This window comes from Trypanosoma cruzi, genomic scaffold (genome assembly GCF_000209065.1).
Source record: "Trypanosoma cruzi strain CL Brener 1047053516383 genomic scaffold, whole genome shotgun sequence".
Taxonomy (NCBI): Eukaryota; Euglenozoa; class Kinetoplastea; order Trypanosomatida; family Trypanosomatidae; genus Trypanosoma; species Trypanosoma cruzi.
In genome coordinates this window covers 9093-31943 of record NW_001849319.1, presented here as the reverse complement: position 1 = coordinate 31943, position 22851 = coordinate 9093, and the positions used below count along the sequence as shown (strand labels likewise).

Genomic DNA, 22851 nt, shown 5'->3' with positions numbered 1-22851 from the left:
TACATATATTACGCCCTTGCTGCTGCTTGTAGGGCGATGGGCGGAGGTGGTGACAGACGCATATCTTTCAGCTTTTCTCATGTATGAATCCCCTTCCTTTTCAATATATAAATTTTTTTATTTTTCTGTTCTCTTTTTTTTTTTTTTTTTTTGGCTTGACTTTGAGCGGTTTGAGCGAGCGCATCTCTCACACTTCCCACGGCGAGAGAAGAAGGGAGGAGACACGAGGGCACCCTTCGTTTTTATTTATTATTCTGCTTATTTGTGCGCCGCACGTTTTAATGATCGTACGCCGCCTCCGGTGCGCTTCTATTCTGCTGCCGGGGAATGACACGCTGCGAAGACGTCGTCGGGCGGGACTGCGTCATGGCAGCAGCGTCATGAATGCCTTTGCGTTGACCGCCGCTGACAGGGAGCATGGCTCGTTACATGACAATAAGGGCGGCTTGTCTCCGCACGACACGCAACCCGCCGACGACATTTACGGCTCCCGTCATGAAGAATCATCCGAGACGATGCTTCCATTCACGGATGGCGCATACTGCGGCGGCGATGAGGCAGAGGGTGGGCAGCATTGCGTCGTAGAAGGAAAGAGGAGTGTTGGTGAAAAGGACGAGACACAGTCACTGCGTCTCTCAGCGCGGACCCTGCGCGACGCCGCGGAGCGAGAAATAAAGGCGGAAATTGAGCGCGACTCCCGCGATGGTGTGGCAGCAATTCCGCCGTTGCCACCATGCGGGTGGAAGGTGCAGCACCCGGCGGGGTCCAACTACTTTGTCATGACAAGGACACTACGTGGCGGGGCGAAATCGGCCGAACAGCAGACACGACGCTACCAAAGCGTGCACGATGTTTTTCTTAAGGCTCTGAAAGAGAATCAAAGACAAAAAGTGCTTCGGGACACGAAGCGGAGAGAAGAAAAAGAAGAAGAACAACAACAGGGAATTCAAGGACAGATGCAGGAGCAAGCACGAAATGTCATGGATGACATTGCATCCAGCAGCTCTTTGCAATCAAGGGGTTCCTTTAAAAAGATGGTTGTGGATTACACTGGTCAAGATCAACATCGTGCAGTGCTTCGAGAGATGACGGCTTCAAATGATGCAGAGCACGTGGATAGAATGGATGTTTGCTTGACGGTGTTTGCTCCTTTTCGCGTTTACGATCCTTCCTTTCATGACCCTACCGTAAATATCTGCGAATGGTCCTCCTTTGACGTACTTGTGCGGAAGAAGATGGCAGCCGAAAAGCAAGGTTCAAGGGGAAGGACAAACAATGCTCTCAACTCATTGGCGCATTTGGTTCATGATCGTGCACTCTGTATGTTTGTGAGGCTGGCCAGTGTAAACAGCGAGATGCGAATTCGCTTCATACAATTCCTTTCGATTAATGAGGCACAGGCACTGGAGGAGCACGCGTGTTTTGGCCGGGGCGAGCCAGGGTTTCTGGAATTGATGCGCCGTCGCCGTCAGATGCGCGCGAGAACACGTCCCTTTCGGTCCCTGCGCCGCTACGATGAGCCTCTAACATTGCTTCACGAAGCGCCAGATACTCAAGACGCATCATCGACCAGCCCTCTGGCTATCGGATCACAACAGGGCTCACGCGGTAGTGCGTATGAGCTCCTGACGGAATGCTTTGACTCTACCGGGGAGTATAGTCGGACCTTATGCTACAGCGGGCCGTACCTGAGTGAGCTTTCCAAGGAGATGATGGGGGCACTACAGGATTACCTTCAAGGGGACCTCGCTCTTTCGCAGGAACTCTGCGAGTATGTCTGTCAAATGCAGTTCTTCCTGGAACAGGAAGAGTACATGGCGTGGCTGGGGAGGCTGCGTCATGTGGCCACCGTTGCCTCAGAGCGTAGTCACAAATAAAACGACGTGTGCGGTTGAGTTTCCCTTTGGTGGTTTCACATTATTTTTTCCTTGTTGTCTCTTCACCCATCTTTTTTGTTCTCGTTGTTGTTGTTGATTGCCTGCTGTTGGGGTGCTTATTTCTCCACTTGTTACCCGTCTGGAATTTACGAGGAGATGCGTCTTAATTTTGTTTTTCTCCCCCTTTTTTTTAAATGCTTTGATTGCTGCTGTCGCTGTTGCTTATATATATATAAGCCGTGCGACAAGAGGTAAGTGAAGGGACGAGCATAAAACGCAAGAAGACAGAAGAAAAGAAGTGAACACCGAAGCAGGAAAGGAAAAAGAAGAAGAAGAAGAATCAAAATATAACGGCCGCCAAAAGAAAAGAAAGAAAAAAAAATGGACCACTCGATCTCTCAAAAGGAATTAGATGAATTTCGGGAGATGTTCGACCTTGTGGACACGAACCACAGCGGCCGCATCACACGTGGGGAACTGCGAAAACTGTTAAAGACACTGCAGCTGCGCCCCACGGAGCAGGAATTGGAGCAAATGTTTTCTGATGCCGAGGCGAATGAGTCGGCCAATGAGATAAACTTTGATGAGTTTGTAGCCCTGATGTCCAGGCGTGTCCAGTCAGACTACACGTTGGAACAGCTGCGAAATGCCTTTAAGCTTTTTGAGACGGAAGACATGCCGCCTGGCTATGTTTCGAGGGAGGTACTGGAGCACGCCCTTGTGTCTTACGGCACAGAGAAACTCACTCACGATGAGGCGACACGCCTATTGGCTGCGGTAGATCCTGAAGGAACCGGCAGGATCAACTATATTGAGTTTGTGTCCCTGGTGGGTGGCGGTGACCCCTGAGGTGGCAGAAATAAAACGAATGCGGTGATGCGAAACGAAATGGAAAGGAGGGGAATAGGAAAAAACAAACAAACATACATTTCTGTCGCAGGGAGTCGCTGTAGAGTAAATGCTTTGTGTATGTATGTGTGTTTGTGTCTGTTTTTCATTTTTTTTTTTTTTTTTGCTGTTTCTCTTTCTCGTAACCCTTATGGATTTAAATGTTAGTTCTTTCACCCCTTTCTTCTTCATTTTTCCTTTCCTTTTCTTTTTCTGATTTATTATTTTTATTGAAGCGTCCAATTTATAAGTTTGCTGCGTTTCTGTTGTTGTTGTTGTTTTTGCTGTTGTTCTGGTCTGCTTTGTCATGTATGCTGAAATGTGAACCAGCTAGACGCAGAATTCGTGATGGAACTTGATGTGTACTCATCTCTGCGGCCACATGTTATAAATGTATATATATATATATATATAAGATGTTTGATGTTATTGCTGGAGCTTTCTTCCTTTTTTTTTTTTTTATTTATTTTTGCTGGGCGGAGGGTAAAGGGGTTCCTCACTTCCTCTCATTCTTGTGTGTGCCCCCAATGAAGAATTTGGCATACAAGACGGTTCGTGGCGGGGCATGGGGGAAGACATCCTCACGTGTCGTCATTGCTCATGGACTTCTTGGAAACAGCTCGAACTGGGCGACAGTGTCACGTCGACTGGCAGAACACGACCTCCTGCGTTCCAAACTGCATGAGATTGACATGCTTGACATGCGCAACCACGGTAATAGCCCACACGCCTCGCCGCACACGAACGCCGTCTTGGCATCGGATCTTGAGGTGTTTACCCTGCAGCGACAGGCGGTTGCTTCGCCCCCTGACGACGGAGGTGTGGTGCTAATCGGTCACAGTATGGGAGGGTTGGCGTTGATGGCAACTCTACTCCGCCGCGCAAACGAGTCGTCGCTGCTGCTGCCAAGTATGGAGGAGCTTCAGATGCGTTTAGCTCGTGGAGATTACTACGGGTGGGAGGACGAACAGGGGTTTGCTCAAGAAATGCGTTCTGTCAACGAGTCGATGGGTTTCCCTGCTCAGCAACCACTTGATGCACTCTTTGGTTGCAAGGAGGCTGTTTCTCCTGCATCCTCACGTCATTCACCACAAAAAGAAGAAAAAAGGGGTCCGCGTGTCAATGCGGCTATCGTTGTGGATATTGCACCGACGAGTCGTGTTGGATCGCAAAGTGCTCGAGAACAGAGCGTGGCCGTAACGCTTGACGCCATGGCGAGGGCGGATTTATCGCGAATGACTAGCATTAGGGATGCCACTGAGGAGCTTGAACGGGTTGGAGTGCGTGAAAAGGCCATGCGAGACTTTCTCCTAACGAACCTTATCCTGGACAGCAAGACGAGAAAGTCGAAATGGCGCTGTAATCTTCCGGTACTTTGTACCGATTACAATCGGATGGAGTTGGGTCTGCTTGACTGGTTTCTTAACGCTCCGGTTGAGGGAGGTTGTTCAGATGGCGGTATGGTGGCCCCAAACCGATGCGCAATTCCAACGCTTTTTGTATTTGGAAGTGAGTCGCCGTACAACAGGCCTGAGGATCGGCTTTTGATTGATCGCTTCTTCTCAAACGTGACGCAGGCGGAGGTGGTTGGGGCTGGTCATTTTGTGCACTATGAAAAAATGCAGGAGTTTGTAGAAACAGTGGCGCCCTTTCTTGCGAGGTACCTTTTGAACACCGAAAAAGGAGGGAACTGAATGGTGAGAGATGGATGCAAATGTGCGGCAGTTCCTTTTGGTTGTTGTTTGAATGAGATGATATTGACGGCCGTTGTTTTTGGGGCTACTGCTTAATGGTTCGGAGGAAAATTGGTAACGATGGGGGGGAACAGGCATTTATGCAGATTGTCTACAACTTTATTTGGTTTTTATTTCATATATTTTATTCTTTCCGTGTATGTTGCATACTACTTTTTTTTATTTTTTATTTTTTATGTGTTTGTGTGTGTGTATTTGACGAAGGAAGCTTTGTTTTTTAGTTCACAATTTACTTGACGTCAGAGTCAATTTTTTGGGAAATGACAGACAGTGAGTCGGACGTCGGAGCCATACAGCTTCGTAATAGGCTTCTTGAGCTTGTGTACACTAGCGGTGCTGTTTTTACGATTAGTCAACTCGCTCTCATTCTTGCGGTGGACAAGGCAAGGATTGTGCATGAACTCCGACGATCGGATTTTCGCGGTATTGTGTACGACCAAGATGAGGAAACTGTGCACATGCGGCCCCAGCACCGTATGTCACCATCAGATACCATTCTCAGTGGTAAAATGCCCACATCACGCGGCATACGAAGATCACCGGGCATCGTAGAGACCCGTTACGCCAATTACGGTAGCGACGGTTATCATCACTATCGGAGAAGTACGTTGGGGAGTGGGCGCGTGGTTTCAACAAAGAGTACCTATCGCAAAACAAAATATCGTCTCCCATTTGACGCGGACGTGGTCAGTGGTGACAATACGGAGAGTGCCTTGCCGAAAGGGCGTGTCGGTTATGTGTGTGTCGCCGACGAGTTTCACCTCAGGGAGTTAGAGGCGCACTATTCTGCACAGGGATATGACACCAAATTTGATTTTGATGTCCTACACATACGTTTCTCTGACAGGGAAATGAGCGCCAAAGGCACACGCACATCCGTCCTTGCAGCAAAGAGCTTGACGAACTTCACAAATCCTACTTCTGCCGGGTGTGGGACACACGGCACAAACACTACAGAGGGTAGTAACAATGAAAACAACAGTAATAACAATAATAATAACACTGGCGGTGAAAAGCCGAGTGATCGATCATCGTTGCCTTCCGCCAAGAATCTCTGTAAGACTGGTTTTGATTTATTTGTGTTTGAATATGGAGCTATTGTCTGGTGGGGGTTTGACCAGCGCTTTTTTAAAATTGTTGAGAATGATTTTATGCTTCCAAACAGTGCCATTTCAAGATACATGGAAAACCGCTACATGACTCAGCTCATTAGCGAGAACTACCCTGTGTGGTGCACATATACTCTTGAACGGAAGGATACATTAGAGCCTGACGAACACTTCCGGGAGAGGCTGCGTTTTGATCACTTTATTATACCCTTTGGACGTGGGGATATGGATACAAGCAACGTTAGCATGCTGTGTGCCTCGCATGCCCTCGCACAGTCCGCGAAGATTGATTACCTGGAGCTGAAGGTACAAGAGCTGGCGGAGAACTGCTCGCCGTTACCGCGTGAGTTACGTGAAAAGGGACAGGTGAGCATTACTGAACGTCGTTTGTTGCAACTTCGTGGCGAGGTGCTTTCATATCGCCTTATGTTAAAGAGTGGTTCAAACCTCATGGACGAACCGGACTTCTTCTGGGAAAATGCTTACCTGAAGCCCGTATTTCAGGCGACGAAGGAGTGTTTTGAGATCAGTGAGCGTGTGGAAGCACTGGATAATAAACTGGACGCCGCGAATGAGATTCTCTCCATGCTGGCTGAGGAGTTCTCCCAGCGTCATGGGGCCCGACTTGAATGGATCGTTATTTGGCTTGTACTTGCAGAGGTTCTCATTGGTATTCTGGAGTTGCTGATTGACCTAAAGCCATGGTTCTATCGAGGGCTGTAGGTTCTTGACCGTGTAATGAAGATGGAGGAAAAAACACGGAAAAAGCGGTAAAAACAGTGGAATTTGTTTTTGTTTTGTTGTGTGTTTTGCTTTGTTTTGTTTTTTGCCGCGATTTGCAACTTACCTTTTATTAATCTTCTTTCGTTGGCTTCCGTGCGGGGAGGAGTGTATGTATTGTGTGCTTCGGAGTAGGGCGGGGAAGAGGCAACTCCCCTCCCCTACACACAGAGAGACACATACATGTATTTATGCGGTATATATATATATATGTGTGTGTGTGTGTGTTCCATAGGAACGGGGCGGTGGAGAAAGAGGGGGGGAAACTCCCTGAAGAAATGAGAAATGAGAGAAAAGAAGAGGAGGAAATAACGGGGGAATTCGGGCACGACGTCAAAAGGACGCGGCATCACAAAAGGGGGATAGAGAGAAAGAAGGAGAGAAGGAAAGGGAGAAGAATACACACACAAACAAAAGGTAATGAACAAACAGCAAGGAGGAGATGAGGCTGAGAGAGTGAAAGAAAAAAAAAAAACAAGGCGGTGGGGAGTGGAAGGTTTCCGGCCCAAACTTTTCTCCTCTCCCTTTTTTCTTTTGTGTGTGTATGTGTTCCACGCTGGGGAATGCGTCGTTGATGTGTTTTTTTCTTTTTTTTTCTCCTCAAGGCAGTAAAAAAAAAAAAAAAAAAGACTTTCCACCCCTCCCCCTCCCCAACACGATGGCGTTGTTTTTTTTTTTTCCGGTATAAAACGGCAGGCCTGTGTGTGTGTGTGTGTGTGTGTGTGTGTGTGTGTGGGAGGGGGTTTGTTTCTCCGCACGCCTTGCGTGATGTTTGCTGTTTATTTTCGAGTGGGGAGGGGCTCCTTCGCTGCTCCGACTGTGCCGGTTATGCGTCGGCGTCATGTAGACACGTGGCGGGGGCGGTAACGGCGTGCATGAGAATTTCCTTTTTGTATTATTGTGTATTGTTGTTGTTGTTGTTGTTCTCTCCCTCTTCTTTTTCACGGTACAGCGGGTGTCCCGGGCTGCTGGCAGGCTGACGGCGGCGGCCAAGTCGGATACGGAACGAAAAAGAAAATAAGAAAAGAAGAAGAAAGGGTGGGTACGGACTGTGGACCAGTCGATTGGACCGAGTCGACCAAAGCCGTCCACGCAACAAACACGCAGGCGCAGAGAACGTGAAAGCAAACGAAACCCCCTTCTTTACGCCTTCAACAAACAAAAGACAGAAGGACGAGGAAAAAAGGGAAAAGGGAAAATGATTATACCCGTCCGCTGCTTCACATGCGGCAATGTTATTGCTGACAAGTACCTGCTGTACCTTGACCTTGTGGCGGAGGGCGTGTCGGAGGAGGCTGCGTTGGATGCGTTCAACCTACAGCGCTTTTGCTGCCGCCGCATGTTTCTCACACACGTGGACTTTTCGGACCTTCTGCTGAAGTTTAACCCTGCCGACACAAACGCGGCGATTTACCCGACCGGTGTTCATTAAAGAGAAGATCTCTCTCTCTCTCTCTCTCTCTCTCTTTTTTTTTTTTTTCTCGTGACACTGCGCGTATTTTCTTATTTGTTGCATTGAGGACCGTCCAAAGCACGAGTATATGAAGGAAGGACGAATACCAGGAGAAAAGAGAAAACACAACTGAAATGTGGATTTAAAGAAGTTTTATTTTATTTTATTCTTCTGTGTGTCTGTGTGTCTTTGTGTTTACATGTGCCGCCTTTCTTCCTTGTCTTTTCTAAGTATTTAGTTATTTGTTTTTGTCGCTTGCTGTTGGTGCAGCGACGCAACGGATTGTGTGGTTGTGCCGTTTGGCTTTGATTTTCCGGTCGGCCAGAGGCAACGAGGGGCGCGTGTTGCGTTCGCATCTTCTTCAGGCGTAAAGCGAAGAAATTGCCGTGTATCAAATAGAGAGGAAGCAAGGACTTCGCGCAGGGAAGTACCGCCGTCTCACATTTTTCCTCCCACTTCACGTGTCTCTGTCTGTGGAGCCCATTTTGTTTTTGTTTTTGCCCGCCACCGCCTCAGAACACGCGTGAACGGGGCAGAAGACGGAGCCCCACCCACCCCGCACTGAATACACATACGCGCAGACAGAGAGACAGAGAAAAGAAAAAAAATGTCTTTGGCAGCCTCTACCTTTCCCCCGACGCGTGCGCGAGTGGACCGCCGACGCAAATTGGGACTTGCAAACGCAGTGGCGCAGGGCCGGCCGCTTTATCGCGTGGGAATCATCAGCGAGAGTGAAATCGCCGACATACGACGCCTTGCGAACGCCGATGAGGGAGCATTTGATGCCTACAGACGAGAGGAGGACGCGCGTCGGCGGGAGGCATCCAAGGCACGCACGGACTTATGGCCGGACACAATGCAGGCGAAACAGGAGGCATTTTTGCGCCGGCGAAAAGATGATAAGGCGGAGGAGGAGCGTCGTGCGAACATCATCCTCGAGTTGGATGCGCAGCAGCAGGAAGAGGAACGGCGGCAGCGGCAGGCGCAGCTTGCCTTGAAGTACTTGAAGGAAGACCCACGTGGTCGTAATGTGCGGAGCCTGTTGATGCTGGACGAGGCGATAAAGGACCGTGAGGCACAGATAGCCTTTAAGAAGGAGCTCAAGCGTCAGGAGGCGGAGAACGAAAAAGAGAAGCAAGAGTTGTTACAGCGGGAACAGGGAGAAAACCGTCTAACCGAGGAGCAGGAGAAGCTCACCCGACGATCTCGGAATGTGGAGGAGAAAAACTCACATCTGCAGCAGATGCTCTTTCAGATTGCAGAACGAAAGAGGATGAAGGCAGAAAAGAAGGAAATGCTTGCTGAGGTGAATCGCGGGGCAGAGGAGGAGAAGCAAGAAAATCAGGAGGAGTTAATGATGCAAAAAGAAAAGATGGTTGCAGTGCATGCGTACAACCGTAGTATTGCCAAGCCGCCGCTTAGCAAACACGATAGACTCAGGCGGCGTATTCAGCAAGAGGAGGGCGATGACGCCGCACGCGAGCTTCAGGAGAAGAAGATCGAGGCCATGAAGCGAGTCCCGATGGAACGGCTGAAGAAGAAGCAGGAATTGTTTGAGAACCGCAAGGAGCAATCTTGGCGTATGTTTGAGGAGGAAAACAAGGCAATGCGGCACAAGGAACGCACTCAGGATGTATTTGAACAGTGCGGCACGAGTATCATTGACAGCATGGCTGCTAGGGAGGAACGTCGAAAGCAGGAGGCGTTGGAGGAGCGCCGCCGCCGCCAGGAGGAGTTTTTGCGCGTGACGAATGGCGAGGTGGAGGAGCCGCCGGAGGGAGTGCGACGGGCAGCGACCCACCGCGCCGGCTTCATGGACGACGAGGAGGCACGGCAGTACCAAAAGGAGATGCGAACACATCCAGCACGTGTGTTGGCAGAGCAACAAGCCGAGGCCGCGAAACGTCGCGAGGAGGCCGAGCTACTGCAGCACATTCACCGTCTACAGGCAGCGGAGAAGAAGGAGAATGAGCGACGGGAGGCAGAGGAACTTGTAGAGGCCAGAAGACGTCAACGGGAGGCGATGGAGACAGACGACGAGCATTACCGCACGTACGTCAAGTCACAATTGCCATCCGATATGGACCCATATTTGTACGCAAAGGCCATGAAGCTGCACTGTTAAATTATTTATTAATTGACGTCTGTTTGAGAGAAACGGAGCAATAACAAAGAACAAAAAAAAAAAAGGAAAGGCCGTGTGTGGGGATGCTAGAAGGAATGTACACACACAATCGTGGCGTTTGAGTGTGTCACAGAGGGAGAGGTAGAGAGAGAGTAAAGGGAGTATCGCCGCATATATGATGTATACATGTACAGAAGGTGCTGTTTCTTTTCTTTGGTTTTGGTTTTTTGGTTTTTCTTGTGCCTTTCTTTTTTTATATCTTTCTGTTTTTCTTTTGTTTTTTGTTTTTTTTTTTCTCTCCATTTGTGTGTGTGTGCAGGCTTGGCGGAAAACGTGCATACATACATGTGGCAGCGTACAGACCAACCGACTGAGAGAAGGAACGAATCATAGGGAAACACGGAAGGGAGAAAAAAAAAATTATATATATATATATATATATACTTGTGCAAAGGGGGGAGGAGGAGGAGGGTTGTCTCTCTCTTCATGCATGTGCCACCGATGTTGAATTCTGTCCATCACGGATGGTGGTGGCTGCACGTATGCATGCATGCATGTCTGTGTGTGTGTGTAGGCGGGAGTGTGTGTGTGTGCCTGGGTTGGTTGGTTAGGGTGGGAGGACGCATCCTTGTTACGCAACAACACTTGTATGTTTGCTTCCTTCCTCTTTTCTTTTCTTTTCTTTTTTTTTTTTTTTTTTTGCATGCATCCACAGTACGAGGTTGAAGGCATTGTACTCCCATACAGATACCTAAATATATATTATTCATACAATATATCGTGAAGGAAAGAAAAACAAACAAACAAACAAAAAACAACAACAACAACAACAACAACAGAAGCAACACAAAACAAAAAAAAAAAAAGAAAAGAAAAGAAAAGAAAAGACGGAATCATAACAAACAAACAAACAAACAAAAAGTCGGCACCCCGTTTTTTGTTTGTTTGTTTGTGTGTGTGTGTGTGTGGGCTCCGGAGCAACCACCACTCCCAATAAAACAGCCATAACAGCAGTGGCAGGGGTTGGGAACGATATTGGGACAATAAGAAACGAGTTGACGGTTGTAGAAACAAACAAACAAAAAAAGAAAAAAAAAAAAAGAAATAGAGAGAGAGGCTCTCTCTCTTTTTCCTCTCAGCGGGTGAATTGTGCGTCCTCTTGCAGACACATACACACAGACAACAAGAGGTACAAATTACACAAACACACGCACGGCCTGTGTGACTGAATTAACGATTTGATTTAACACTTCTTTAGTTAGTGATTTACTCGTCGAACGGGCCGTCCGTCGTCGATTAGTGGTGGGTTTTTATTCGTTTCTTAGATATTTATTTTTTTCTCTCATTTATCGAACTGCGGCCGGGGGGGGAGAGGGAGAAGGGAGAAGGGAGAGTGAGTGAGTGAGTGAGGGATTTTGTGTGTGTTTGTGTGTGTGCGGAAGGGAAATATTTTATTTTATTTTTATTTTATTTTTGTTGTTTAACCGTCGGTATTTTTTATTATTTATTATTTATTGGCGTATCAACAGAAAAGGGGGGGAAAAGTAGTGACGCTTCTCACAACTGTGCATATATTTATATTTTATTATTTTTTTTTTTTCTTCTTTCGTGGCTTCACAGCCAATTCCGGCACAACAAACACGCCACACAAACGAAAAGAAGAAGTGGGGGTGAGAAGCGACGGAAAGAAGAAAAAAGAAAAAAAAAAATAAATAAAATAATTTAAAAAAAAAAAAAGGTAAAATTAATTAATTAATTAATTAATTAATTTTAAAAGAAGGAAAAAAAAAAAAAAAGAGGTGGAAAGGCAAAACAAAAAAAAAAAAAAGAAACGAAAGGGGCTGGGGAAAATCAAACGGAAGAGAAGAGGCAACTGAAAAAGAAAAGAAAAAAGGAAGAGAAGGGAAGAGAGAGGGGTGAGGGACAGGAGGGGTGAAACGGCAGCAGCAGCAGCAGCAGTGGGCCGAACAAAGGAAGAAACAAACAAACAAACAAAAAAGAAGAGCCGACTGAACGTCGACGACAAAAAGAAATATTTATTTATTTCTTTATTTATATATTCGAGGGAATTAAGAAGAGGAGGGGGAGAAGGAAAAGAAGAAAGGGATGCGTGTTATCGTAAGAAATTCGACCGCGCTATTGTGCGGTGCCGTCGTTCACATCTTTTTCTTTTTTATCTTTATCCTTTTGTCCGGCTCGGGCACGGCTCACGTTCATGCAGAAGTTACGGGTGCCGTGACATGGAAGTCGGACGAAAGCCCTGCTGGTAACACCAACGGCTTGTCAATACCGGTTTTGTCAGCTGATGGAAAAATCACGGGGTTTGCAGAGGTTTTACCGATTCAAGGCGTTTTTTTGCTGCGTGATACCAAAGGGAAAATTGTATCGAAGATTACGGATAACTCCCTACTGGATTGCACGGATCCCACCGGCACCTCATTGATCAATGATGGCCCGGCTGTGATGATATTCTGTGGGGGAAAAAGTTCGTTTTTATACGTGATGTTGAGCGGGGGAATGGGTTCCATGCGTGTGGTGGAAGTCAGTACGGAAACCACGTTTTATCCTTCTTCGTCATTGCCCCCAACACCATTGGTACGTATCCGAGGCTCATCGCCAGACTCACGAAAGGATGCAGTGTTTGCTGTCTCGAAACAGGGTGAGCTGGACTGTATTGGTCAGTATGCATTTGAAGAATCGGTTTCTTTGTGCGACAAAGACTCCATTTTGGACTTTTACTTCCAAAAATGGGTACCCATCACAAGCGATGAGTCGAACCCTGAAGGATTTATAATCACGGAAAGGAAATCAGCGGAAGGCTTGAAAATCGATAGTTACTACCTACCAGATTTTGGATTCTCTGCCGCACCAAATGCATCGGTTACCTTGGAGTTTGTTGGCTCGAGCAAAGCGGTACACACGAATGTGAATGATATTTCGCAATCCGAACCTCTTATTGCGTACGTTCAAGGGACCGCAGCAGAGACATTTAAATTGGCCGTGGTTGTTCTTGATGCCAATTCGTTGGTGAGGAAACATTCTGGATCCATCGACGCCGGTATCGCGGTCAGTGAATCTACTCTTGTGACTGGAGCTTACATGGTATCAACTGCGCGTGGTGCCTTATTGATGGTTCAAACAAGTGCATTATTGATGGCTGTGAATTACACGATCTTATCTGAAGTGAATGCCCCACTATGGACAGCAAAGGCGTCATCGACTGCGGGGGTACTTTTTCTGCCTTTTCGTGCAATGGAAAATAGTTTCAAGGAATACTATCGTCGCATGTTGTCGCCATCTTTTACAGATTACAACCCATATCATATTATTAAGGCAACGGAGGTTCAGTTTCTTGAGTCGGCTAAAAATGTCACTAAATTAAATATTTTAGATGGATCTCTCAAGTCAAGCTTTGAAGTGCCATGGACTGGAGCTTCTTTCTGCAGTGAGGCGGATCGTTTGGCCGCCATCACAGTCTTTGAAGAACCAATGGTATACCTTGGATGTGAGAAGAGTGGACACTACTGTTTGGTTGACCCCATCGCCTCCAAGCCTCATTATTCCATCACATTCCCATCTATGGGCCCAGCTGAGGATGTAACATTTGGATACCTTCTTGATGATCCTTCTGTTGTTTTATGTAATGGATCAAGATCCGCGGGTCTTGCGTTGCATCCGTTGTTACTTTACAGTGAATCCGTTTTGATACCACAACGCGATGCTCCAGTTGGTGCGTACGACCGTGGCCGAATGTCCATTGTGACAAATAACTTCACAGATCCTGGAGAAATGCTCTTTTATTTTTACGTACATGACACGGCTGGTAATAGTGGTGGACGCGATCCCCTGCCACCCTCTAATGGTCCCGTGTCTCTTATCAAAAACGCCTCATCTGCCAAACCTTTTACGACGTTTTTTGGAGATGGGAATAATTACGTTGCCGTGGCAACAACTCCAGGAATTGTCTCCATCTTTTCGGCTGCGAATGGGGAACCTGTGATGGATTTGCTGCTCGTCGGCTGTGTTCCAAGTGGAGGGAATCCGGATTCCGGAGTAATAACGTTTATGAAAAGCGTACAACATTTTGGGAATAAAGAGGATTATTATGTTCTGCTTGGCGGGACGGACACGTGTCTTTTTGAGGTGAATGATAGTTTGGTGGTGCGTGTTACTTCCCTTCAGGGATATCAATCCGGTGTTGTGGTGGGGACGACAAGATACAGCGGTTATAAGTTTGTTCCTGCAACCAGAACATTGCAAGCATTTACAAGCTTTTTTGGCCCTAGTTCCATGCCGGTGTATACAGAAGCAGGTATTGATTCTTACGTTGTGGGGTCAAATGTGTTTATATACGTCAAAGATGATGAAATCATTTGCCGGAGCGTTCGAAGTGACATAACCGTGTGGAAATATAAATTTTCTGAGAAGTTTCAAGGACCTGTTGTGCATATGACGTACTACAACAATACAGTCTTTGTAGTGAGTCAGCGTGAATTCTTCCGTTTTGACGTTCAACATTATGAAGACGAGGATCGTTATTCACGTTTACTTTTTCAAAACGGTTTGACTGAAGAAGATGAAAAGTACTTGGGAGCCGCAGTGAATCAAGGTATTGTTTTTCTTTATTCAGGTCAGAAAATTTACTGCCATGATGCTGTGAATGGCAAACTTATCTGGAAAACGGAACCGCGGATTCAATATGAAGCCAAAGATGCAAAAGTTGAAGCGGTTATTTACTCTCCGAGCGACACGGGTGGCGTTTCGACTGATGATATTGGGACCGCATATATTGAGGTACGTATGACCGTGAGCCAGGGAAATAATAAAGCTCGGTTTACCCATGCGGATATGTACGCCCAGGCTTCTGGAGAACTGTTGAAAAGTGTATTGGATGCACCAAATGACCTTACTGGTCCTGTCATTTGGGGTAACAAATATGTTACTTTTTCAACGTTAACCAAAGGTTTGGTGACCTTTCGTGCTCTTAACATTTCCCAAGTGGACATTCCAGAACAGGCGAAACGTCCTGAAGACCCTATGACGGATGTTTATGTGCCAGGAGAGAAACCGATTGAACCTCCACCGCCGCCTTTGCCACGTGGTGATAATTTCATGGCTGCTTCCCCTCCAATGAAATTCTCCGTGGCTGGTCGTGCTGCGCTGATTTCAACTGATCGAAAAAGAGCTGTTGTAGGGAAGGTTGATCATAAGAACGGCATGTATGAGTACAAGATACGATGTTTCAACGTGGACGATCCACAAGGGAATCCCATACGTGAGTGGGCGTTTCCCCCAGCGCCGGTCCCACTGGAAACAAAATTCATGGAGTTTAACAAAGATCACTTTGCCATTTTCTTGCCCAGCAATGTGCAGTTTTACTCTTGGTCAAATTGTAAAGAGGTCGGGAAATCCATTTCTTTAACTGGAATAGTGGAAGGTTTGCCGTCGTATATAAGCCTTGGGTATCAAAATCAGTGGCTATTTTTGAACAGCGACCAAGTGACCTGTCTAGAACCCTCCACTGGGAATGAAAAATGGCGTAGAAATGTTAGGGGATGCATCACTATTCGTCGTGTGGATAATTACATTATCTGCGACGGTGGTTCGAATTTGGTCGTTTTAAATGCAGGTTCGGGTGCCATTTTGTTTGAAGATGCCATTGAAGGTGGCATTACGACTATGGGATTGGACTTTGGTGGTGTGGTGCGTATCCCGCGTGGATATGAAGCTGCATTCTACACTACATCAGGGAAAGTGTTCCAATCTTCAATTGCTATCCCATGGTCTGCTGGTAAGGTGATGGGGGCAATTCCTGGAACATTGGATAAAAATGTTGTCGTTTTTTTTGAGAATCTGGCGGCTTCTATAATGTTTGACACTTCCGCTAAGAAGGCATCATTGCTGTGGACCAGTGACCTAAATGGCGAGAGAGCGCGACCGGGCGCGGCTGCTTACGCTGGAGCTAGGGGGGTCAATATTGTCGTTGGAACGGAAAATGGTATAATAATGCTGAACTCATCATCCGGAAAGGGATTTTTGAATATTTCATTGCCGAAACGTTACGAGGAAGATACTGATGAGGTACAGGTGCTTAAAATGGTGGCAGTGAAAGAAAACACTCTTTATGGCATCTCATGGAACGGGTATGCGGTTTTGCTTCGAGTGACTCCGGGTATGGAGGAAGCATTATTCGCCTTTGGGTTAGGTCGTGTGCGTGCATCACAGATTTCGTTCGAGGATGACTTTTTGGTGATCAGTGGAGGAGGCTCGGCGGGTACGGTACCAATTGACGCGACATACTGGGGAGCTCCACTATCGTGTGTGGGAATGTCTTATTCAGCCTCAACTAACTTTATGGCGGGCTGGGATCAGACGAATGATACGGCTGTTAATTTGGTTGTCGTCACGGCAGGAAGAACGTGGTCCTCCAGTCACATTCCCCATGAGCGTGCCATCTTGTCCTCCATGAGTGCAGCGAGTGCCGTTGTCTTCTTTGGAAAGAGGACAATTAGTACTATAGGTGGTTTGGAAGGAATCGGTGTGGAGTTTACTATTCCCAGAGAATGTGAAGAGACGAAACTGAAGGAAGTTTCAGTTGGTGGTTCCACGACTGGTGCCTCCCTGGTTTGGTACACTGGCGAAGTCCGAGATTGCATCTTTGTTCTCGGTGCGGGAGGCGCACCACCCAGCTTCCTGGCGGGTCTCAGCGGGAAGTACGCTGCCGTCGTAAATGTTCGTTACGGCACAAGCTTTGGATTGTTTACATCAACCCATCTCTCTTTGTTGGGATACGATGGAACCAGGATTGATAGCATTGATGTGAACAATCCAATTTACGTGTCGTCGTTGTCATCTCCTGATACCGGGGACGGTATCTTTTTGGTGGTCTCAGCGGATAATCAACTCATTTGCCTTCAGATAAATGGTTTGTTTCACGTTTGGAATTACACCCTTCCATCCCCATCCAGAGCCCCAGCAACGTACTACAATGAGGGCGTTTTTATTTCCACCGAGGCTGGACCTTACTTTTTCACCCTTGCGGAAATCTCATACCCGTGTCATGATCGTGCCATTTTTCGTGTTCCACGTGTTCCCACGGAGGGTCGATCCAATTTTCACACAGAGGTGGTAGTGAATGAGGAATACGCCATTGGATTTGTCACGACGTTTGAGACGTTCTATGCCTTTGACGCCTTGACAGGTGAGGTACTCTGGCAACGGCCCGATCTCTTTGCGGTCTCTCACGCGACTGTGCTTCGTGAGGGCATGTTGTTGGTTGTGAGCACGAAAAGCAGTGGTGTGGTGTTTCTGAATCCATTTACAGGTGTTTCCTTACTTTACTTTGCCAACATTGTGGAAGAAAGCAGCGAAATCTTTCTTTCTCCGGATGGAACAACTGTTGGGTTCGGTGGGAGCATGGCAACCGCAATCAATGTCATCGAGTATGCACATTACTTTGATGTTGTGAAGGCAAACCGTCCGAAACAGCAAACGCCACCGGCGTTCAGGCCATACAACTACGGTCCCACCGACAACCCGAATGATTGTTCCGAACCAAGCGGCGATGGTGAACCCATCCATGTGCAATTGTCTCCGGAGTGGGTCTCTGGATCGAAGTACGGTCCAAGTAACCCCAAACAAACTACGGTTGCCATGTCGCATGGAGAGAAGAGTGGCTGGGCTGCCTCTTTGGAAAAACAAAAGTTGTACATTGCACGTGCTGTAGATGGTGCCTTTGAAGAGACCGCGCTTTTTCAACCGAAGGAAAGTGGATGTGATTTGTTAAATTTATACTCCCTCAGTGCAAAAAAGGCGTATGTGGGTGTGAGGTGTGGCAAAAAGACACACTTCTACAACGCCTCAGGAGTTGAACAGGGGACTCTGGGGCGTGCGGCTAAGAATGCCATTTGTGCTGTAATAAAAAGCAATGGATATTTTGTGAACACCGATGGCTATTTTGACGCCGTGAATTTGAATAAAATTAAACCATTACCATCTTCTCCAAGTAAGGCCCGGTGTAAGGCGAAGTTTGACATTGTTCCCGCTAATCGACTGGAACGTCTACTGTTTGTATGCGCTGGCACGGGTATTCGTATTTTGAACCATGCCACACTGGCACAAATTGGCAGTACCATTACTGGTGGAGTTAGTCGGCCTGATTTCACAATGTATGAAGCGGATGATAACCTTCGGGTGGGCATTGCATGCGGTAAAAATGGCACTAATGTTTATATGGTGGCGTTTTCGTTGGAAACCGCCAAAACGATTTTGATGCATAACGAGTCGGTTCAGGGCACCCCTCTTTGTGGTATTAGGTACCCTGACTATCCAAGCAGAAATGGCCCTCTGTTTGTGTTTGCCTATCCTAATGGATACAGGACATGGGAGGTACAAGGTGGAAAGCCAAAGACGACACAGGAAGCGGCCAACACGTTTCCAGCAGCGATTACAAGCCATGGAGTGATTTACCACAATACGGGAAATGATTACTATTTCCGATCCTATGGATTTCCCACGAGCTCACTTATAGTCAGTTCCAAGTCACCTGCAACGGGAAGTATGATGGTAAAAGGACCGGATGGTGTGCAGGTCAGTCCATTGGTCATCATCTATGGAAATGCCTTCACACTCGCGGTGGACACTTCTACAGTAAATCTCAGAATTTTCTGGTCCGGGAATGGATTAATTACCTTCACTCCTGAAGCTCGCTTCGTCTCTAATCTTCCGTTTGTTTACACTACAGTCGGCAATTCACTTGTGGCATTTATGCTTGCGGGTGATTCGTTTGCCCTTGAAGAAGTCCTTCGGATAAATACGGCCTTGATCGACCAGGAGCAGAGAGTGTTTTTGTCTCAGAGGGGGACAATTGGTTGCGTGGACAAGGACGGTAAGGTGTTGTGGAATATTGGGTTTTCGAATTCTGGTACTCCACAGATTCTATTCGCTCCCATCGTCCTGGATAATCTGGACTTTGCCCTTGTCTCTGGTGGCGTACGGGTGGCCGCGATCATCAACAAACGAACTGGTGTAGTTGCGAGGAGCGTTCAGTTTGAGAGGTGCAGCATTTCTCCGGATTCTACCGAGGCGGATGTGGTTGTTAATGGGACTATTGTATATGTTGCGATACGAGGATGGTCATGTGTGCATGTTGTGGATCTCAATCTGAAGAATAAAAGTGGTAAGATCACAGGACCGGAGGTGAAAGCATTGGAGATCGAAAATACCTCGACTGGTATTCTTGGAGGATATCCCATGGTTGCGATGGTGGAATTTGCGAATCATCTTGTTTTTGCATTGCAACCAGAAAATGGTGACATGAGACGTCCAACGTTTGTTGTGTACCGTGTGGATGACATGAGTAAATCTTTGTGGACGCAGCTTTGGAAGAAAAGACTGCGTGCTGACCTCGGTAAGATCTCCACCTATGGGTACTTCTTGTACACCGCCGTCGATTCGGTACTGAATGTTTATGATTTATTGACAGGACGATATGTTTGGGGGTATATTTTTGAGAAGAGCATTACAGGGCCAGTTTTGGGCGCAGATCGCACGTTATATGTGACAACTGTGAATGGTATCCAGTCGCTACGTTCCACACTGAGTTTGTCCTGGTCCCTACGTCTTATGGGTAACATCACTCTTCCGAATCGCATGGTAACACCTTCAGATGTCACCATTGGGCCGGTACGTACGCCATATGGGCATATTATCGTCTCCAACAGCGTTGGTACGTTTGCCGTTGAGCATGAGCGTGAGGGTTCCGTATCAAAATTGGTTTGGTATACAGAGAAGTCCATTTCTCGATTTGGTGTGTACGATGTGGACAGCAAAGTGAAGGTTGGGTTATTTGACGCGAGCGACGGCACAGGGATTATGGATTTGACTTCTGGTAAGATGCTGTGGTTGGGCGGTGTGTACCCGACTGACGGCAAAACGAATGGTGTTGCGTCGCCTTCATTCCCATTTTTTGTGTGTTTCTTTGTCCTGTACGTTCCGACGTGTCGACTTGTTCCTGAGAAATATTTAATGCCCAGTCGAAATCTACCACTTTACAAATATGACACCGAGCCAACCGAAAAGACACCAGACGAATGGGATCCCATTTATCCAGGCGGTGGCGGTTCTGTACCGTTACATCCATCACCACGCTGCCAATCTATGATGCACGCCTACATCCCTCCATTTACAGAGTGCATTAATAAAGCCCTCAGACTTATTTATCCTCGCGGTAGAGGAACGAGATTGGTATGCCCTGCTTCCCTCTACATAATTGGTATTTGCCAGGACTCATTGAAGGAGCTGGCCGACGCGTGCCCTGACGTTGGTGTGCTTTTGGTAGAGAGCTGGAAAGCACAAACCATGGATAAATTGTCTCCTTTGGGTCTTTGTGAAGCTGAAGAGGCGAGTGCGCGTTGCCAGACGAAAAATGGTACGGTCTTAAACGCCACCTGTTCCGTTGTAAGCATGACTTTTGTACTAAACGACTACGAAAACCCCATGGGCTACGAGCTTGGCTACGAGCTGCCCATCTTTGATTTCCCCTCCATAAGGTCAGCGAAGAGTGTTGGGGCAATCTTGGGTGGTGTGATGGCCGTTCTTGTGGTGATTGCCATTGGAGCAGCGGTGGGAGTACACTTCTACCGGAAAAAGAAGAAGGTACGGGACTCACGCTTCTTTGATGACGACGTCAATGCCTCACTGCTCGGTAGTGAGGGGCAGGACCTGCCAATGCAAATTATCAAGAACGAAAGTCATAAGTTAATGTCAGGAGAGGGGAGTTTAGCCAACATGGACGCGGTGTCATCACGCGTGCAAGAAAACCCGCCGCCGGAGCTGGAAAACGGCTTTTCTCCGTCGCAGGGAGAAACAAATGGAGTAACGCACACAGCAGCAGCACCAGCAGCCATAGCCGGACCGAAAAAGATGCCCCCCAAAATGCCAATGAAAATGCCGGGCAAAATGCCACCGGGGAAGGGGCTTGGCCCCAAAATGCCACCGCCATCTAGACCGGTAAGAAAGCCAGCGAATGAGAATCCAATCCTTGACGATGACCTGTAGTAAAATTAAAAAGGAAAAAAAAAAGGGAAAAAAATTTTTTATAAATGGTTGTGCATGCTTTCTGACGGTGGTGGTGATCGGGTACGCGTTGTTGTTTGTGGTTGGCATAGGCTCCCCTTTTGTTGTCACCACCTTTTGGGGACTATATATATATATATATAATCCGTCGTCAATCTGCTCACCGATAAGCATTCTTAACGTCGAATGTACATGAGGGGAAGGAAATTCTCATCACGGTAGGTCAATCCGATCACGGGCCACAGGTGTATTTAACATACATGCATACGCATACACATAAATAAATAGTGTTTGTGATGCAGATGCCGCTTTACTGAACTGCACATGTCAATATATTTATTTATTTATATTTCCCCCCTCCCCTTTGCTTTCTTCTCTTTCTATTACACTGTGAATGTAACCGAATTGACAGTTAATGAGGGAAGCGGGAGGGGGGAGAAGGAGGGTTAATTAGCGATGTGTGAAGAACAGTTATTTATTTATTTATTTTGATTTCATTTTTCGTTAATTTTATTTTATTTTTTACTTCCTTTCTTGTTCTTTAGTTTGGCTGGCGGTCTTACTTTTTTTTATTTTTATTTTTTTTTTTTACTTGTTTGTGTGTATGCCTCTTTTAAATGTTTGGTACGCCTCATTTGTCCCTCTCATTGTAATGTTTTAACCCGTACTTGTGCGCTGAGCGGTACGTAATGTTTTACTCAGAGAGGGAGAGGGAGAGGCGGCAGTTTACATGCAGAGAAATTCTGCACTGAATGACCGGCAAAAACGAAAACCGAAAAGTGTTTTTTAACGAAACAAATTGACGGAAAAAAAAAAACAAACAATCAAATAAACGACAATAAATAAATAAATAAACGAGGAGGGGTGAGGCAAAATGAAGATGTAAACAAATAACAAGTGCCTTAAGGATGAGTGATATACATATATATATATATATATATAAGAGGTGTCTTTTATTATCAGTACTATTATGATTATATATTTTTTGTTGTTTTTTGTACGATTGTATGTTTATGTGTCTTGGCCATTGAGCACAGGCATTTGTTGTACCATCATAGCATTTATTTTTACCCTGTTGTGTGTAAGTGTATACAAATCCATATATATATATATATATCTTTCCCATTGGTTGTTGTGTGCATTATGTGAGCATTCACGTGTGTGACACGAGGAGGGGGGGAGGAGGGGGAAAAAAGGGGAGGAGACACCATTGGACAAATTAGCATCAAATAACGGAAGTGACGTGAATTTAACTGTAGTGTTTGTGTGTCTGTGGAAGGGAAGGGGGAAGGGGAAATTCATGCGTGTTGAATGGGGGGAGCACACGCAGTCATTGAGAGTGTGAGAGAGAAGTGAAAGATAGGAATAAAGATGGGCCCCTTGTGTGCATGGGCGTAATTATTATTTGTTATTTATTTATTTTGTTTGTTTGTTTGTTTGTTAATCGCCTTTCACTCTCACTCTCTCTCTTTTAACCCATGAAAAAAAGATTGTCCCCTTTTCTTCCCTTGCGCAACAAACAGGCACGCAAATAAATAAATAAATAAATAAATAAAAGGAAAAGTAGAGAGAAGGGGGGGAAGGGGGGGGGGGGGAAAAAGGGAGGGCACTTGGAAATGCCTTCAAGAAGTGGCGTCTGTCTCAGAGGGAAACTGCAGTTGTCAGATGAATCCGCCATTATTATTATTTTTGGCTTTTTTCCTTATTTTTTCTTTTTGTTTTTTGTTGTACTTTTCATCAGGGCTTTTTTTTTCTTTTATTTTATGGGTGCGTTTCTGTTTACTGGGAA

General features: G+C 46.5%; 7 protein-coding genes across 7 annotated transcripts, besides 41 other annotated features; all 7 read left to right on the top strand.

The window, feature by feature from the left end:
• Nucleotides 1–22851: part of a sequence feature (heterozygous, non-Esmeraldo-like haplotype) that runs on past the window's edge.
• On the top strand, nt 84–1877 carry Tc00.1047053509683.60 (hypothetical protein, conserved; the record flags this gene model as incomplete). The annotated part of the gene is made up of 1 exon (XM_810245.1): nt 84–1877. One exon carries the CDS (start codon nt 84–86, stop codon nt 1875–1877), a length of 1794 nt encoding a protein of 597 aa, XP_815338.1.
• Nucleotides 113–152: a microsatellite.
• Nucleotides 2185–2217: a sequence feature (CT-rich).
• Tc00.1047053509683.50 (calmodulin, putative) lies at nt 2259–2726 on the top strand (the record flags this gene model as incomplete). The annotated part of the gene is made up of 1 exon (XM_810244.1): nt 2259–2726. One exon carries the CDS (start codon nt 2259–2261, stop codon nt 2724–2726), a length of 468 nt encoding a protein of 155 aa, XP_815337.1.
• Nucleotides 2868–2997: a sequence feature (A-rich).
• Nucleotides 3030–3057: a microsatellite.
• Nucleotides 3152–3179: a microsatellite.
• Nucleotides 3182–4459, top strand: Tc00.1047053509683.40 (hypothetical protein, conserved; the record flags this gene model as incomplete). The annotated part of the gene is made up of 1 exon (XM_810243.1): nt 3182–4459. The coding sequence occupies one exon, from the start codon at nt 3182–3184 to the stop codon at nt 4457–4459; it is 1278 nt and encodes a 425-aa protein (XP_815336.1).
• Nucleotides 3213–3236: a sequence feature (AT_rich).
• Nucleotides 4673–4696: a sequence feature (AT_rich).
• Tc00.1047053509683.30 (hypothetical protein, conserved) lies at nt 4780–6351 on the top strand (the record flags this gene model as incomplete). The annotated part of the gene is made up of 1 exon (XM_810242.1): nt 4780–6351. The coding sequence occupies one exon, from the start codon at nt 4780–4782 to the stop codon at nt 6349–6351; it is 1572 nt and encodes a 523-aa protein (XP_815335.1).
• Nucleotides 5481–5521: a microsatellite.
• Nucleotides 6419–6454: a microsatellite.
• Nucleotides 6588–6636: a microsatellite.
• Nucleotides 6763–6887: a sequence feature (CT-rich).
• Nucleotides 7108–7143: a microsatellite.
• Nucleotides 7314–7333: a microsatellite.
• Nucleotides 7607–7840, top strand: Tc00.1047053509683.24 (DNA-directed RNA polymerase ii 8.2 Kd polypeptide, putative; the record flags this gene model as incomplete). The annotated part of the gene is made up of 1 exon (XM_810252.1): nt 7607–7840. The coding sequence occupies one exon, from the start codon at nt 7607–7609 to the stop codon at nt 7838–7840; it is 234 nt and encodes a 77-aa protein (XP_815345.1).
• Nucleotides 7849–7875: a microsatellite.
• Nucleotides 8469–9986, top strand: Tc00.1047053509683.20 (hypothetical protein, conserved; the record flags this gene model as incomplete). The annotated part of the gene is made up of 1 exon (XM_810241.1): nt 8469–9986. One exon carries the CDS (start codon nt 8469–8471, stop codon nt 9984–9986), a length of 1518 nt encoding a protein of 505 aa, XP_815334.1.
• Nucleotides 10231–10281: a sequence feature (A-rich).
• Nucleotides 10408–10429: a microsatellite.
• Nucleotides 10527–10579: a microsatellite.
• Nucleotides 10652–10687: a microsatellite.
• Nucleotides 10800–10833: a microsatellite.
• Nucleotides 10840–10874: a microsatellite.
• Nucleotides 10884–10905: a microsatellite.
• Nucleotides 11055–11091: a microsatellite.
• Nucleotides 11349–11399: a sequence feature (CT-rich).
• Nucleotides 11434–11460: a microsatellite.
• Nucleotides 11478–11502: a sequence feature (AT_rich).
• Nucleotides 11556–11586: a sequence feature (AT_rich).
• Nucleotides 11671–11728: a sequence feature (T-rich).
• Nucleotides 11729–11756: a microsatellite.
• Nucleotides 11757–11818: a sequence feature (T-rich).
• Nucleotides 11845–11897: a sequence feature (CT-rich).
• Nucleotides 11953–11982: a microsatellite.
• Nucleotides 12020–12047: a microsatellite.
• Nucleotides 12093–21044, top strand: Tc00.1047053509683.10 (uncharacterized protein; the record flags this gene model as incomplete). Its single annotated transcript, XM_810240.1, has 1 exon — nt 12093–21044. The coding sequence occupies one exon, from the start codon at nt 12093–12095 to the stop codon at nt 21042–21044; it is 8952 nt and encodes a 2983-aa protein (XP_815333.1).
• Nucleotides 21392–21414: a sequence feature (AT_rich).
• Nucleotides 21534–21651: a sequence feature (A-rich).
• Nucleotides 21855–21920: a microsatellite.
• Nucleotides 21978–22004: a microsatellite.
• Nucleotides 22483–22504: a microsatellite.
• Nucleotides 22592–22618: a microsatellite.
• Nucleotides 22629–22669: a sequence feature (C-rich).
• Nucleotides 22740–22825: a sequence feature (A-rich).